The sequence below is a fragment of the Mastigoproctus giganteus genome, chromosome 1 (genome assembly GCF_048544385.1).
Source record: "Mastigoproctus giganteus isolate SK-2022 chromosome 1, ASM4854438v1, whole genome shotgun sequence".
Lineage (NCBI taxonomy): Eukaryota > Metazoa > Arthropoda > Arachnida > Uropygi > Thelyphonidae > Mastigoproctus > Mastigoproctus giganteus.
The window spans coordinates 93,612,877-93,626,077 of record NC_143575.1 but is presented as its reverse complement, the minus strand read 5'-3'; the positions used below and the strand labels follow the sequence as shown (position 1 = coordinate 93,626,077).

At 36.0% G+C, this 13,201-nt stretch overlaps 1 protein-coding gene across 1 annotated transcript in view; it reads left to right on the top strand.

The window, feature by feature from the left end:
* LOC150090997 (integrin alpha-PS2-like) overlaps positions 1–13,201 on the top strand; it is a 366,306-nt gene that overhangs the window by 320,361 nt on the left and 32,744 nt on the right. The window contains exon 24 of the mRNA XM_090381009.1: positions 1,196–1,298. Within this exon, the coding sequence (XP_090237135.1) occupies positions 1,196–1,298 (103 nt within the window). The remainder of the gene's footprint in view (positions 1–1,195; positions 1,299–13,201) is intronic.

The window sequence follows — 13,201 nt, the reverse complement described above, 5'->3', positions numbered from 1 at the left end:
GAGGGGCATATGCCCCCTCTTAACCATGCATATAAGTGTTCCTAGGTCTATCTAAAAAAAAACACTCAAAAACCTAGCCATGTGCCCCCCCCCCCCACGATGATACCCGGATATGATTCAGGGTTTTACCAAGAAAAGCTTCTGTTCTGGAAATTGCAGTGTCTGGAGACTAGACACCAGATACTGCAATTTGCACAAAGTGATCTTAATAAGGTATTTAAATCTTTGAATGGATTGAGCAAGCTCAATGCTGTCTTCCTACACACAAGGAGACTTAAATTCAACTGAGGAATCATAGTTGCATGATAGATGTGGGGAAGTTTGCTTTCAGCCAGTGGGTGGTTGATTGTTAAAATGAACCTCCATTTGCTGTTGTGGAAGTGGGTAGTCGACAATGAAAGATTATAGGGAGACTTAAAGCTTAATTTTATCAGTACTCACCTCCAGAATTTTATCAGAGGTGAGTACTAATAAAATTAAGCTATTGCTATATAATTAACTTTAGAAAGTGGGTAGTTTGAATAAATTCAAGGAAGAACTAGACAAATTATTGTTGGGATGGATATGTCATACGAGCGAGTTTTTTTTTTTGGCTGATTTTTTATAAGTTTGCATTATCACATCATATGCCAGTATTAATAATAATTCAGAATTATTATTAGAACTGGCAAAAATTTGAAATAATAATTTCAAAAAAGAATATTGCATTTTTGCTAAATACAAGAAAAGAAAAGAAACTGCTATACTGCAAAGTCCATAGTGTGATGATGATGAGCTCACTTGCCAATGCATCATTGTGTAGCCACCACAGCTCGTGACATACTTTGCCACAGTGCAGTTTGCTTTCCTCTTCTTGTATTTAGGCTGCATTTTCTCAAGCCATTAGTTAATCAGAACGTTAGGAAAGTAAATTAGCACTATTTTGAAAAAGTTATATTTGTGAATACAGGATTAGATGTTTTCCCCAACCACATTTGTCACTTACTTGCTTGACAGTTTTCATTTATAACTGGAATTTTACCATATCAGACTGTCCTTGAAAGTTACAGCATGATTGGACCATTCTTTTCTTGCTAATTTCTTTAATAATAACGAAAGACTATATGAAAAAATTATACTATTCAGTTTCTTTGCAATGCAATTTTTTTAAGAATTGTTAATCATTTTTTTTTTTTTTTTTTTTTTTTCTTTATAGAATATCTGAGCCACAGACAGTAACTTACAATACTTCAGAAATATATCCACATCAGAAAATTAGTGAGACTGATGCTGGTCCAGAAGTTCTACACATATATGCAGTATGTTGCTTTATGTAAATATTTTATGCTGTTCTAATTATTTTTCTTTAATTCAAGCATAAAAGAATTTTAAGATTAAGGTCTGTATTACATAAAAGCAATATTTTATTTGAAATCCAGTCAATTAATTGGTCTTCTAAATGGCCTTCTCTCTCTCTCTCTCTCTCTCTCTCTCTCTCTCTCTCTCTCTCTCTGTATCAGTATATGTAGTTGTTACCCATGTGCTAACTTTCTTTACTTATTGCTGTGTACATAATTATTTCTTATTATTATCATATAATGATTACCTAATTAATCCCATTAAGCTTTTTATGTCTGTTATTAATGAATGCAAATTACATCATATAATATATATACAGGTAGTCCTCAGTTTACAATCGGGTTCCATTGTAAAATGAACCTAATTGTATAATGTAAGACAGTGAGTTATGTTCCAGGATAACTCTCAAAACTGACATAAGTAATATAACATTATTATATTTAAAGCACTGAAATGAATGCTATGAACATAAAAACAGTATTTTTATTAATATAAAACAATTAAATGTAATACAATATAAAATAACCAAACTAAATTTAATTAGATAAAAAAATTAAATTTTGTACATTTGCTTTCATATGTTTGAAGCCCAAACCGAAAGTTTTTGTAAGCACCAGCTGCATTGATCTTTTTTGACAGTGTGTAATGCAGAGATTTTATTTCTCTGATGAAGTCCCTGGTTGAGGCTCTTCCCTTTTTTTGAAGAAAGCATGCAGTGTTGACTGTCTAGATTTCCTCTTTCTTTCTTTGAGAATCTCAGAATAACGGCTAATGGATACAATTATGCTCCTTTTCACTTTTGCACTTCTCTCCCAGTCGTCGTCAGTCTCACAGAGCTCATTAGTGAGGGTCTCCATGACTGAAAGGATGCATTGTAGATCGCTTGTATTCATAGATTTTAGAGGAGGCTCTTCATCTTTTTTTTTCTCCTCCTCTTCCTTCTTCTGTTGGCTTAGCTCTTTAGCCAGTTCTTCCAAGTCTTGATTGGAAAGTTGCTGTCCATGGCTAACCAACAGATCTAAGTATATAATGCCAGAATTATTTTTTGCATCCTCTGTTACTGCATCATGGTAGCTAATTAAAATGGGCAGACAAATCTGGTGGTGATTTCCATATAACTGCATTCCTGTCAAGGTGACCCTGCAATTCTTCTTTAACCACTGACTCCTTTATTTTCCTTGGAACAGAAGTCAAGCCTACATGTCTGTAATTAATCACTTTACTTTTTGATCCCTCTATATGAATAGTGGAAACATTTTCACATCTCCAGTCTGCAGGACCTCCCCTGAATCCAATGATGCTCTCATGATAATGGCAAAAGGTTTGCTTACTTACCTGTTTTGCTGCTTCTTTTAATACAATTGGATAGATTCCATAAGCCCTAGGTACTTTGTTTATTTTTAACTTCAACAATTTCTCTTCCACTTTCTTCTCAGTTATCACAAGTCATTTAGCTTACCATTTTAATCTGGTATACTTCTGGCATCCCCCATCCCTGAAAACTTCTTTACACATGAATGTAGATTCAAAATATTTATTCGATTTGTCAGCAACTTGATTATCATCAATAGTTATGCCATTCATATCGAGTGGCTTCAATGTGGTTCATCCCTTTCCTCTTGTTAACATAAACAAAGAATTCTTTCATACTTTTCTTTCCATTCACAGCTAGAGATTTCTCATAATTTTCCTTAGCTTGCCTAACACCCTTATTGACTTAATTGCAGACTACTTTATATTTACTATAGGCTTCTGTGTTTTCTGATAATTTATAATCATCCCATGCATTTTTCTGCCCTGCCAGTGTAATTGGTTTAATGCCTGCTAGTTTAATCAGTTCATCTGTTTTAATCTCAATCTTGAACAATGTTTTTGTAGTTGATATAAAAACTCAGTAGCTTCTGTGACCTTGAACTCTTCCATGTAACATCACATGTACTCACTAAAAAAAAAAAATTAATTATTTAAAACCATTGTAGTCACCTTTACAAAAGAAAAATCTCTTCCCTTTACCCTTGATAGTAGTAAATCTTATATCAGCTGATTATGATCACTGACACCCGGAGCCGACCGGGCTAGCCAGGTGGGTAAAGTGCCTGTCTGGCAACCCAAAGGTCACAGGTTCGAATCCCGCCTCAGGCTTGGATCAGTGTAAAATGCAAAAACTTTGGGAGGTGCATTAAGGCCACATAAGCCGATGCGCCAACAACTAACAAAAAAAAAAAAAAAAACTGACACCCAGTGGGTTCTTTAATTGGAAATTCATAATGCATGAAAGTGTCACTGCTGATACTTAGATCAATAGTATTGCTTTCTCCCATGGTAGTCAGAAAATAATTGTCCATTAAAGCTACTACTATGTTAGTAACAACACATAGTAGTATAAAGGTCTTCTAAACAAGCTTCCATCTTATGGTTTGCCAACTGTTTTTAGTAATTGGTTATCCAGTTTTCTCTCTGATCACTCACTGAGGGTGATGGTAGATGGCTCTCTGTCTTCTAACTTCTCCACTAATGCCGGTGTCCCCCAAGGTTCAGTTCTTTCCCCCACTCTTTTCCTCTTGAATATCAATGACCTTCTTCCATTGACTGGAAATCCTATCCATAGTTTTGCCGATGATAGCACATTGCATTCAACTTTCCATTTTGAGAAACCTTGTCCAGCTCAATCAGCTTCAAGTTCTCGAAAATCTGCTGCCAATTCCTTAAATGCCGATCTTCAGGTAATTCTCCAGTGGGGCAAAGACAACTTAGTTGATTTCAACCCTTCTAAAACTCAATCTTGTCTTATATCTCGCAAAAAGGATTCTTCTGCTCCTATGCTTATCTTTAGTGACACTCCGATTTCTAGGCAAAATGATATCTCCTTTGGGGATTACCCTGACTTCTAATCTCTCTTGGCACAAGCACATTACAAATATTGCTTCCTCTGCATCTAAAAAACTTGGTTTTCTCTTTCGCTCTCGGCGTTACTTTTCTTCCAAACAGCTGCTCACTCTGTATAAATTGCAAATCCGCCCTGCCATGGAATATTGTTCCCACATCTGGGGTGGTGCCCCCAAAACCTCTCTCAGGCTTCTTGATTCCATTCAGAAGAGGGCAGTTAGGTTAATTAATAATTCATCTCTAACAGAGTCTCTCCACTCGCTTTCTCATAGACGCACTGTTTTTGCTGCATGCCTCTTCTACAGATACTTCCATGGGCACTGTTCTTCCGAATTGGCTTCTATAATTCCCGCTCTCTCTTTCAAAACAGTCCAAACACGTGCCACCACCAGCCAACATCCATTTATGAGGAAGATGAAGTCACATTCATCTTCCTCATTTATTCATTCAACTGCCATTTTCTGGAACAACCTTCCTTCATACGTATTTCCTGAAAATTACATCTACAGAAGTTCAAGTCCAATATCAACAAATATCTTCTTTTGTCTTCTCAACCTCCAACCCAAGCACGGTACTAAGTACTATAGGTTCTAATACGTCTTGTGTTGGGGTTCTCATAAAAAAAAAAAAAAAAAAAAAAAAAAAAAAAAAAGTAGCTTTAATTTACAAGCTTACAAGATATTTACAAGATCCAGTAAATATCTGAAAAATTAAAATTCTCTATTATAAGGCATTTTGATTTTCTGGTCCATTCTATTTATATAGTCAGTCATTATACTCATCATAGTCATTTGATCTAATATAGTCCTGTTCTCATTTTGTTTTCCCAATGGTTGTTTTACACCAAACTGATTCAACATTATAGTAGTCACATTCACTGGGTGCACTTCCTTAGATTATATGTGCTTCTTAAACAAGAAGCATAACCTCCATCCTGCCATTTCTGTACACACTGTATTCATGTTCTGCATCTCCTGGTCTGAGTGGCACAATGTTTCTGCTATCCCTACAATTTTTGCACTTGATGATTTAACTAACCAAGACAAGAATTCCTCAAATTTATTTACTATACTCCTGGCATTAGTACCAACGTGTGTAATATCATCTTTTGTGCTCTTTAAAAAAGATAACTGTTATGCAACTTAATCAACTTTTTCTCCCTGGCAGACATACACTCCTCTTCCACTTATTCTTTTTACCCAATATATTTCAAGTTTGTCCCCAGGATCAATTACCAAATATATTCCTGACAAAGTCAAAACATACTTGTATGCAGATGATCTTGCAATCTCATGCCACTCCCAAAATATGTGCTTAATTGAAAGATTGAACCACAGCTATCTATTTTTGCTATAAACATAATTTACACCCTGATACAGACTTACAACTCAATTCTCATCCAATTACTTTTCAACTTAATAATACCAGATAAAAAATATAAATTTTTGGAGCATATTAAACATATCTGTACAACCTGTCTAAAGGATCTGAATCTACTTAGGGTGATTTCTGGTATGTCATGGGGTTCAGATCGTTACATGCTGCTACACCTATACCATTCATTAATTAGATCTTAATTGTACCATGGGTCTCCTCTATATGTGTATATGCCTCAGCCAGACAAATTGTATTAAAATAGGTTGAACCTGTACTTCAGTGTCCTAGGGGCTTTTCATACATTCCCAGTTCAGTCTTTATGCAGAAGCACTCAAACCTCCACTACACCTTCATTATCATGATCTGCTATTAAACTATGCAGCAAAAATTTGAAGTTCACACATTGTGTATATGGAAATACCTGTTCACACCAAAATGGGATAATTTGTATTAAAATAATCCATTGCAGAATAAACCATGTGGAATTAGGTTACAAGGCTTAAATGCATGTTGGAGGTTAAATATGAATAACATAATTCTAGATGCTAGCATGGCTACACTGCCATGGCAAATACCCTTGATGCACACTGATAACCATTTTCAACAATGGGGAAAGAATGCACTTCCAAATTTTAATGTTAAGAAAATCCATGCAGCTCACTCTTTTTGATTTTCCGGTTTCACCCAAATATTCACTAGCAGTTCCAAGACAGTAAAGTTGGTGCAGCTATAGTTCTACCAAACATTAAAATATCAACAGCTCCCTTTGGAGTGCAGCACAATACAATGTAATCTACTGAATGATATATATAATTGTATACTATCCTGATGGCTTTAGAGGATGCCATCAGGATAGTATACAATGTGCTTGCCAGGGTATCTAAGCGGTTAAGGCGCCAGACCCTGCCAATAGAAGGTGAATGCCAATGTTGATATGATATGTGTATAACAGTGATATGATGAAGTATATGACTGGTGGTATAACAGTGATATGATGAAGTATATGACTGGTATAACAGTGATATGATGTAAAACAATCTTTATACTCTCAAATCAATATCTATACCAATTCCTTATGCACTGCCCACTCTTCAGTGTAAACTTCCTTCCATTCATTCCTCACTACAACAAATTTGAATAAAGTTAGTGCAGCTTCATACAAATAGGCAAAAGTGTAATCTTCTGTTGGATACTTGGGCATGCTGGAATCAGAGGAAACAAACAAGCAGACTTTACTGCCAAGAATGCCAGTCCCATACCATCAGACATCCAGATACCTTACACTGATTACAAACACATCATACAATGTAACAGTAGGAAAAAAATGGCTATCTATTTACCAGAAGCACAAAAGCAATAAATTGTTCCAAATTAAGAATGGTCACAACCAGTGGTTATCAAGCCTAAGAGGAAATAGAAAGGCAAGATTAAGGATTGAGCATATTCACCAACTCACCATTCTCCACTGTGCAGTACTGCCAAACCCAACTCACAGTAAAACATCTTATCATCGAATATCTATTATACTTAAGATAATGACAAATAGCATTCTGTTATGTGCTCCTCTACTCAACCAACATTACAATAGATTATGGGAGATTGAGACATTAATGACCTTTTCACTTGCTTAAAAATGATTAACACTTACAACTTATCTGAATCCACCTGTTTAATAGATGAAACCTGTACTGACTAAGACTGTAATAGGTGTATTATGGCCTTAGTTGTTGTTGCACTAATAACTCAAACAAACACAACAACATATTTCAAGTTTCTCTGACAGTAAAGTCACAAACATTAGCAACTCCCTGTGGGACCAGCACTTCCTGCTTTTGGGGATGCCACTACATTATCTGATAGGCTACAGTGGTAAGCTGTGCAGCTGAGTGATTGATAGGTCCTTCGTTTTAATTCCTTTAAGGGCATCAACCCTTTTCTTCAAGCACTCTCATATTCTCCTCTAGAATGCTGAATTCATACTAAATCACCTCACACACACTTCATAAAAAAAAGACAAAGGCATCTCCCCTTTGGCTGTATTATGTCCACACATAGCTTTGCAAACATGCATGAAGTACACAATATAAGATCCTGATTCCTAGGAGAACTGCTGTCAGCATTTCTTCTCTGAGGGCATTCCCACTATGAGTTTTTTGCTTTTCTACTCTAGTCTGAATCTAATTTTATCACAAATTTAAATTAAGAACACTGCCTTAAACTAAGAGATACACGAGTACAGTAATAACACTAAAATATTCCCAGGTTATGGAACAGTGGTATGTACTATGCTATAAAATTATGTTATGTACTGTTATGCATTTATGCTATAAAATCACATTTTCATAAATTTATAGGCTTATAGACTTAATAAAAACACTTCTAGTGTTAATTATACTCCTATGGAAGGATGCAGTTTTAGAATGGAATGTAAAATAAAGGATTGCATTCCTACAAGGATAATTTCACTGGTATGATCAATGCACATATTAGGATCAGATTTAAAACAGTAATCCAACTAAGGAAAAGACTAATATTAATCATGCAGATCATCCCATTTACCATTATTATAATGCCGTTGAGAATGGCCATTCTCATGGCCATCCATGAGAGAGAAACTCCATTAGAGAGGAGACTATTGCAGATTTGTTATGTGTTACCCAGAGCAGTGGTGCACAAACTATGGGGCACAATTCCCAGAGGGGTCACAGGATAAATTAAAGGAGTTGCAGCAATTTTTAAATAAAATTAGTTATTGTGTACATAAAAGCTAAGAAACCTGTTGTTAAAATTACTTTTTCAATACTGTAGGTGTAGAGACCTCTTACTTGAACGAAGTCTGAGATATGAATGAACCCTATTGCCACTCTTTATTTTTTAGGGTGGTTTCACTTGTATATCACGATTCAGGTGGCTTTCTTACTTATTGCCCTTATGGGTAGGTAATACACCTTAATTTGCTCACTTGCTATAGACACACAGAAAGCAGCTGACTAGTGTGACTTCTCACTACTACTCAATTGCTGAACCATAATCCCTTTAGCTCTTAATTCATGCTTCCTATACAGCAAAAATTTCTGAAATTGCCTGAAGGCCAGAGGTGCAAATAAGCAGTGGCAGTAAATAGCAAGTCTGTTGCATGCACACCTTATTCTGCTTTGTAATTCGGTGCTTTCATGTCAACTCTGATATGTTTTTTATTCTTTTGCTACTTTTTATATTATCGTTGTTTTTAAGAAAAAAAATATTTTCTATATATTTTACCATGGACAATTGGGTAATCAGAACAAAACGGCCAAGGAGTTACGACAATAATGTTGCTACAGATACTTCAGAAGCAGAAAGGGTAAGAAATGTATAATGTGAAAATTTGGACACTAACGTTATTTCAAGGGTAGTGCAACCACCAATTTCTGGTAGAGAGCCATTATATTCCAAATTAAAAAGAATAGAAAATATCAAAAAGAATTTAAGAAGTACAGCTTTACTTAGTGTTGTTGATGATGAGCAGCATCCTTTGTGCGTGATATGTTATGAAAAACTTGAAATAGCATACTATTGATGGATCTGTTGTTCTCCCTGCTGCTGTAAAAATGATTTCAATTATGCATGGAGAAAAGTACAGCAACAATTTAAATACCATTCCTCTATCCAGAGACACCACAGTCTCGCAGCATATTACAGTTATTGTGGAGAACATAAAATTCAGTTTATTAAATCAATTGAAAGAAAGTCCAATTTTTGCAATACAGTTAGATGAATCCACAGATATTTAAAACCTTGCTCAACTTATTGTATATGTGAGATACTGCTACAAGGGAGATAATTTAGAGACTTCTATTTTGCAGAGTTTTGGAAGGAAGGACAACGGGCGAGAAGATTTTATGTTATAAATATTTATTATTATTATTAGTATTAGTATTAGTAATGGCCGCATGGTGCAAGAAAGCCTATGGCTTATGCTGCACCAGCCAAAAAAAAAAAAAAAAAATCCGAACAAAACAATGATAAAAACAAAAAATAAAAAATAAAATAAATAACTAAATAATAATAATTAATAAAAAAAAAAAAAAAAAAAGGAAATTAAACCTATCATCCTATGCGCTTCCCTTACCCGGAAGTACTATCCAGATGACCTTTGAATTTCCCCAAACTGTCGGCCTCTACCACCCATGAAGGCAACTTATTCCAGTAATTTATAACTCGCTGGCTAAAATAAAACTTCCTGCAGTCCAATCTAAACATTTCCCCCTGTAACTTGAATTTATGTCCCCTAGTTCTAGCATCATTTATAATCTTGAAAATTTTGACCTCATTCATTTTACTGATGCCTCTCAGAGCCTTAAACACCTCAATCAAATCTCCTCTAAGGTGTCTAGTTTCAAAACTCTGCAACCCACATATTTGAAGTCTTTCTTCATAAGGATGCCCTTTTGCCGATCTCCCCAGGCGAGTTACCCTTCTTTGCACCCTTTCAAGAAGCTCGATGTCTTTCTTTAGGTGCGGTCTCCATACTTGAACACAGTATTCCAAGTGTGGTCTAACATAAGCCTTATTAATGGGATTATCACGTCCCTATCTCTACTTGCAAAAGTTCGATAGATCATCGATAGGACACCATGGGCCTTCCTTGCAACCTGTTTACAATGCTCAGAGAATTTCATGTCTGACGGTATCGTAACACCCAAGTCCCTTTCCTCCAGTACTGAGTTTAGTTGAACTCCACCAAGTAAATAAGTTTTTTTGGGATTACTGTTTCCTAGGTGTAATACCTTACACTTTGTTGGATTAAAGCACAGCTGCCATTTTTCTGACCATTCCTGAAGTCTATCTAGGTCTCTCTGAAGAAGCTCAGCTTGACAGTGATCATTAACTACTCTACCAATTTTAACAACATCTGCAAATTTAGACATCACGCCCTCTATCCCTTCATCAATGTCGTTTATGAAAATTAAAAACAACAGTGGTCCTAATACTGATCCTTGGGGAACCCCACTTCTTACATCAACCCAATCTGAAGAATAGTCATTTATCACAACCCTCTGCCTCCTGCCCTGAAGCCATCCTTCTATCCATCTAAGGATTTTCCCAGTGATTCCAACCTGTTCCAGCTTATAAGGCAACCGCTCATGTGGGACTGAGTCAAAAGCTTTGCTGAAATCTAAATAAACAATGTCAAAATTATTCCCTAAATCCAGCTCGTGAGTGACCCTTTCAAAATAGCGAACCAGATTTGTTAAACATGATTTTCCCTTTACAAAACCATGCTGAGTATCCTTGAGAATTTCAATTCGATCCAAATGATCCTGAATTTCACCCTTGATCATTGCCTCCATGATTTTCTGTACTACTAAAGTCAGACTGACAGGTCGATAATTTCCAACTTCACTTTTAGAGCCACCCTTATGTATGGGAGATACATCTGCACTTTTCCAATCCAAGGGAATCTCCCCAGAGTCTAATGATGCTCGCATAATTAGCCTCAATGGTTCAATGCACTCGCTTGCCGCCTCTCTTAAGATTATAGGGCCTTACTGGTCTGTAGGCTCGAAAGTTTTTTCATTAAATAATCTTGCGAAATTTCAATATCATTAATTACATATTTTTCAACTTCACTCCCACAATTTCCCATTGCCACAAAAGGCTTTTCATTTGTAAATATCGATGCAAAATAACCGTTGAGTTCATCTGCAATGGCAGCTGGTGTATTTATTACTATCCCCTTTCCCTTACGTAAAGGTCCGATCTGGTTTGTCCTGCTCTTCTTGGCATTTATATATGTGAAAAATTCTTTATCCCCCCTCTTTGCTCTGTTTGCTAGTGATTTCTCATAAACTGCCTTTGCCTGTCGAACCTTTTCTGTGGCTCTATTACACATCACCTTGTAGCTGTTATAGGCTTCAGTACTTTTTATTGCTCTGTAACCTTTCCATGCCACCTTTTTCTGCTCAAGTAATGTGGCAACTTCACTATTCATCCAACTTGGAACCCTTCTCGTGGAGTATTTTTTAATGGTATATACGCATTCAAGGCATCTGTGATTAATGTTTTAAAAGCGTACCACAGTTCAATTGTATTCATTCTCTGCACGATATCTACCCAGTTAATAGAGGCCATGTAGTACCTTAAGGCATCGTAATTTCCTTTTCTGAAATTAAAACCCATTCCTTTGCCTTTTACTTCTGCTACCTCTCTCGTCATCATTCACCGTAGAACTCCGTGATCACTTCCTGCTACTGGTTCCTCTACTGTCAGCCCTGTTATGTCATCTGATTCATGGGTGATGATGAGGTCTAGGATATTCTTTTCTCTAGTACTTTCCCTGACATGTTGGTATAAATAACAGTCATCTAGTTGATTTAAAAATTTTGTTCCCCATGTCGAGTTTCCTTCCCATTTACTCCAATCAATTAGAGGCAAATTGAAATCACCCATAATAAGGCATTGATGCTTACTTGCCCTTATTGCCTACGCTTACTTGCCATTATTAGCTATATGGTGCAAGGAAGCCTGAGGCTTATGCTGCAAGAGAGAGAGAGAGAGAGAGAGTCAGAAGTAGAAAGAGAAGAATGATGATATCCAGCTCACGACCCTGGGTGTGCCAAGCACATACTCACCAGATATGAGCCCCTGAGGTTCTCTTTCAAATAAATAATCTAACATGGAACAACTGAGTTGTGATTTGTACTGATGGTGGGCTGCTGTTATTTTGTTGTTATTTTGGATTTTAGGAGCATTAGCAACTAAGGCCATATTGCTCCAGGAATATGTGGTGGTCATTCCCTGACCTTTCCGCATCCTCCATATTTGGTGGTGACGGGCTCGAATCCCGGTCTAATCAAGAAGTGTGTGCTATGCACTGCTGCTCCTTCCCATGGTGGGCTGCATTAACAGGGTAAAATAAAGGTTTAAAAGGCAAAGTAGAGGAAATTGCTCCAATTATAGTTTCGAATCTTTGGATTACACATAGGGAAGCATTAGTAGCAAAGGAAATGCAAACTGATTTGCACGAAGTTTTGAAAGATGCAATAAATGTGATAAACTTTATTAAAAAAGTAAAAGCTTAAATAGCAGACTTTTCGCAATGCTTTGTAATGAAATGGGATGAAACACTTTTTTTTTATATATAAGAAAGTGAGGTGGTTGTCCAGTGGTAATGTGTTGCAATGTCTTTTTGACCTCAAACATGAAGTTTTATTGTTTTTATCGGATAAAAATGAGAACCTTGCTCAGTTGTTTACAAATCAAAAATGGCTTGGAAAACTTAGATCTCTTGTTGATATATTTGAAAAACTTAATGATTTAATACTCAGTGATAAAATAAAAACTTTCAAAGGGAAGCTTAATCTTTGGAAAACTGAATTTGAACATAATAATACTGAAATGTTTCCATGCTTTTCTGATTTTGTTATAATACTGACATTTTACAATTTAGGGATATCATTGCCACCCACCTAACAATGCTAATTAAGAATTTTTGCAAATGATTTTATGTATCTCCAGAAAAAAGTTGTATTGGATTTGTGACCCCTTTGCTTTTGAAATTTCTTCATGTCCCGAAATTACCATTGAGCAAAAAGAAAGATCTTACCGTCCTGTCATC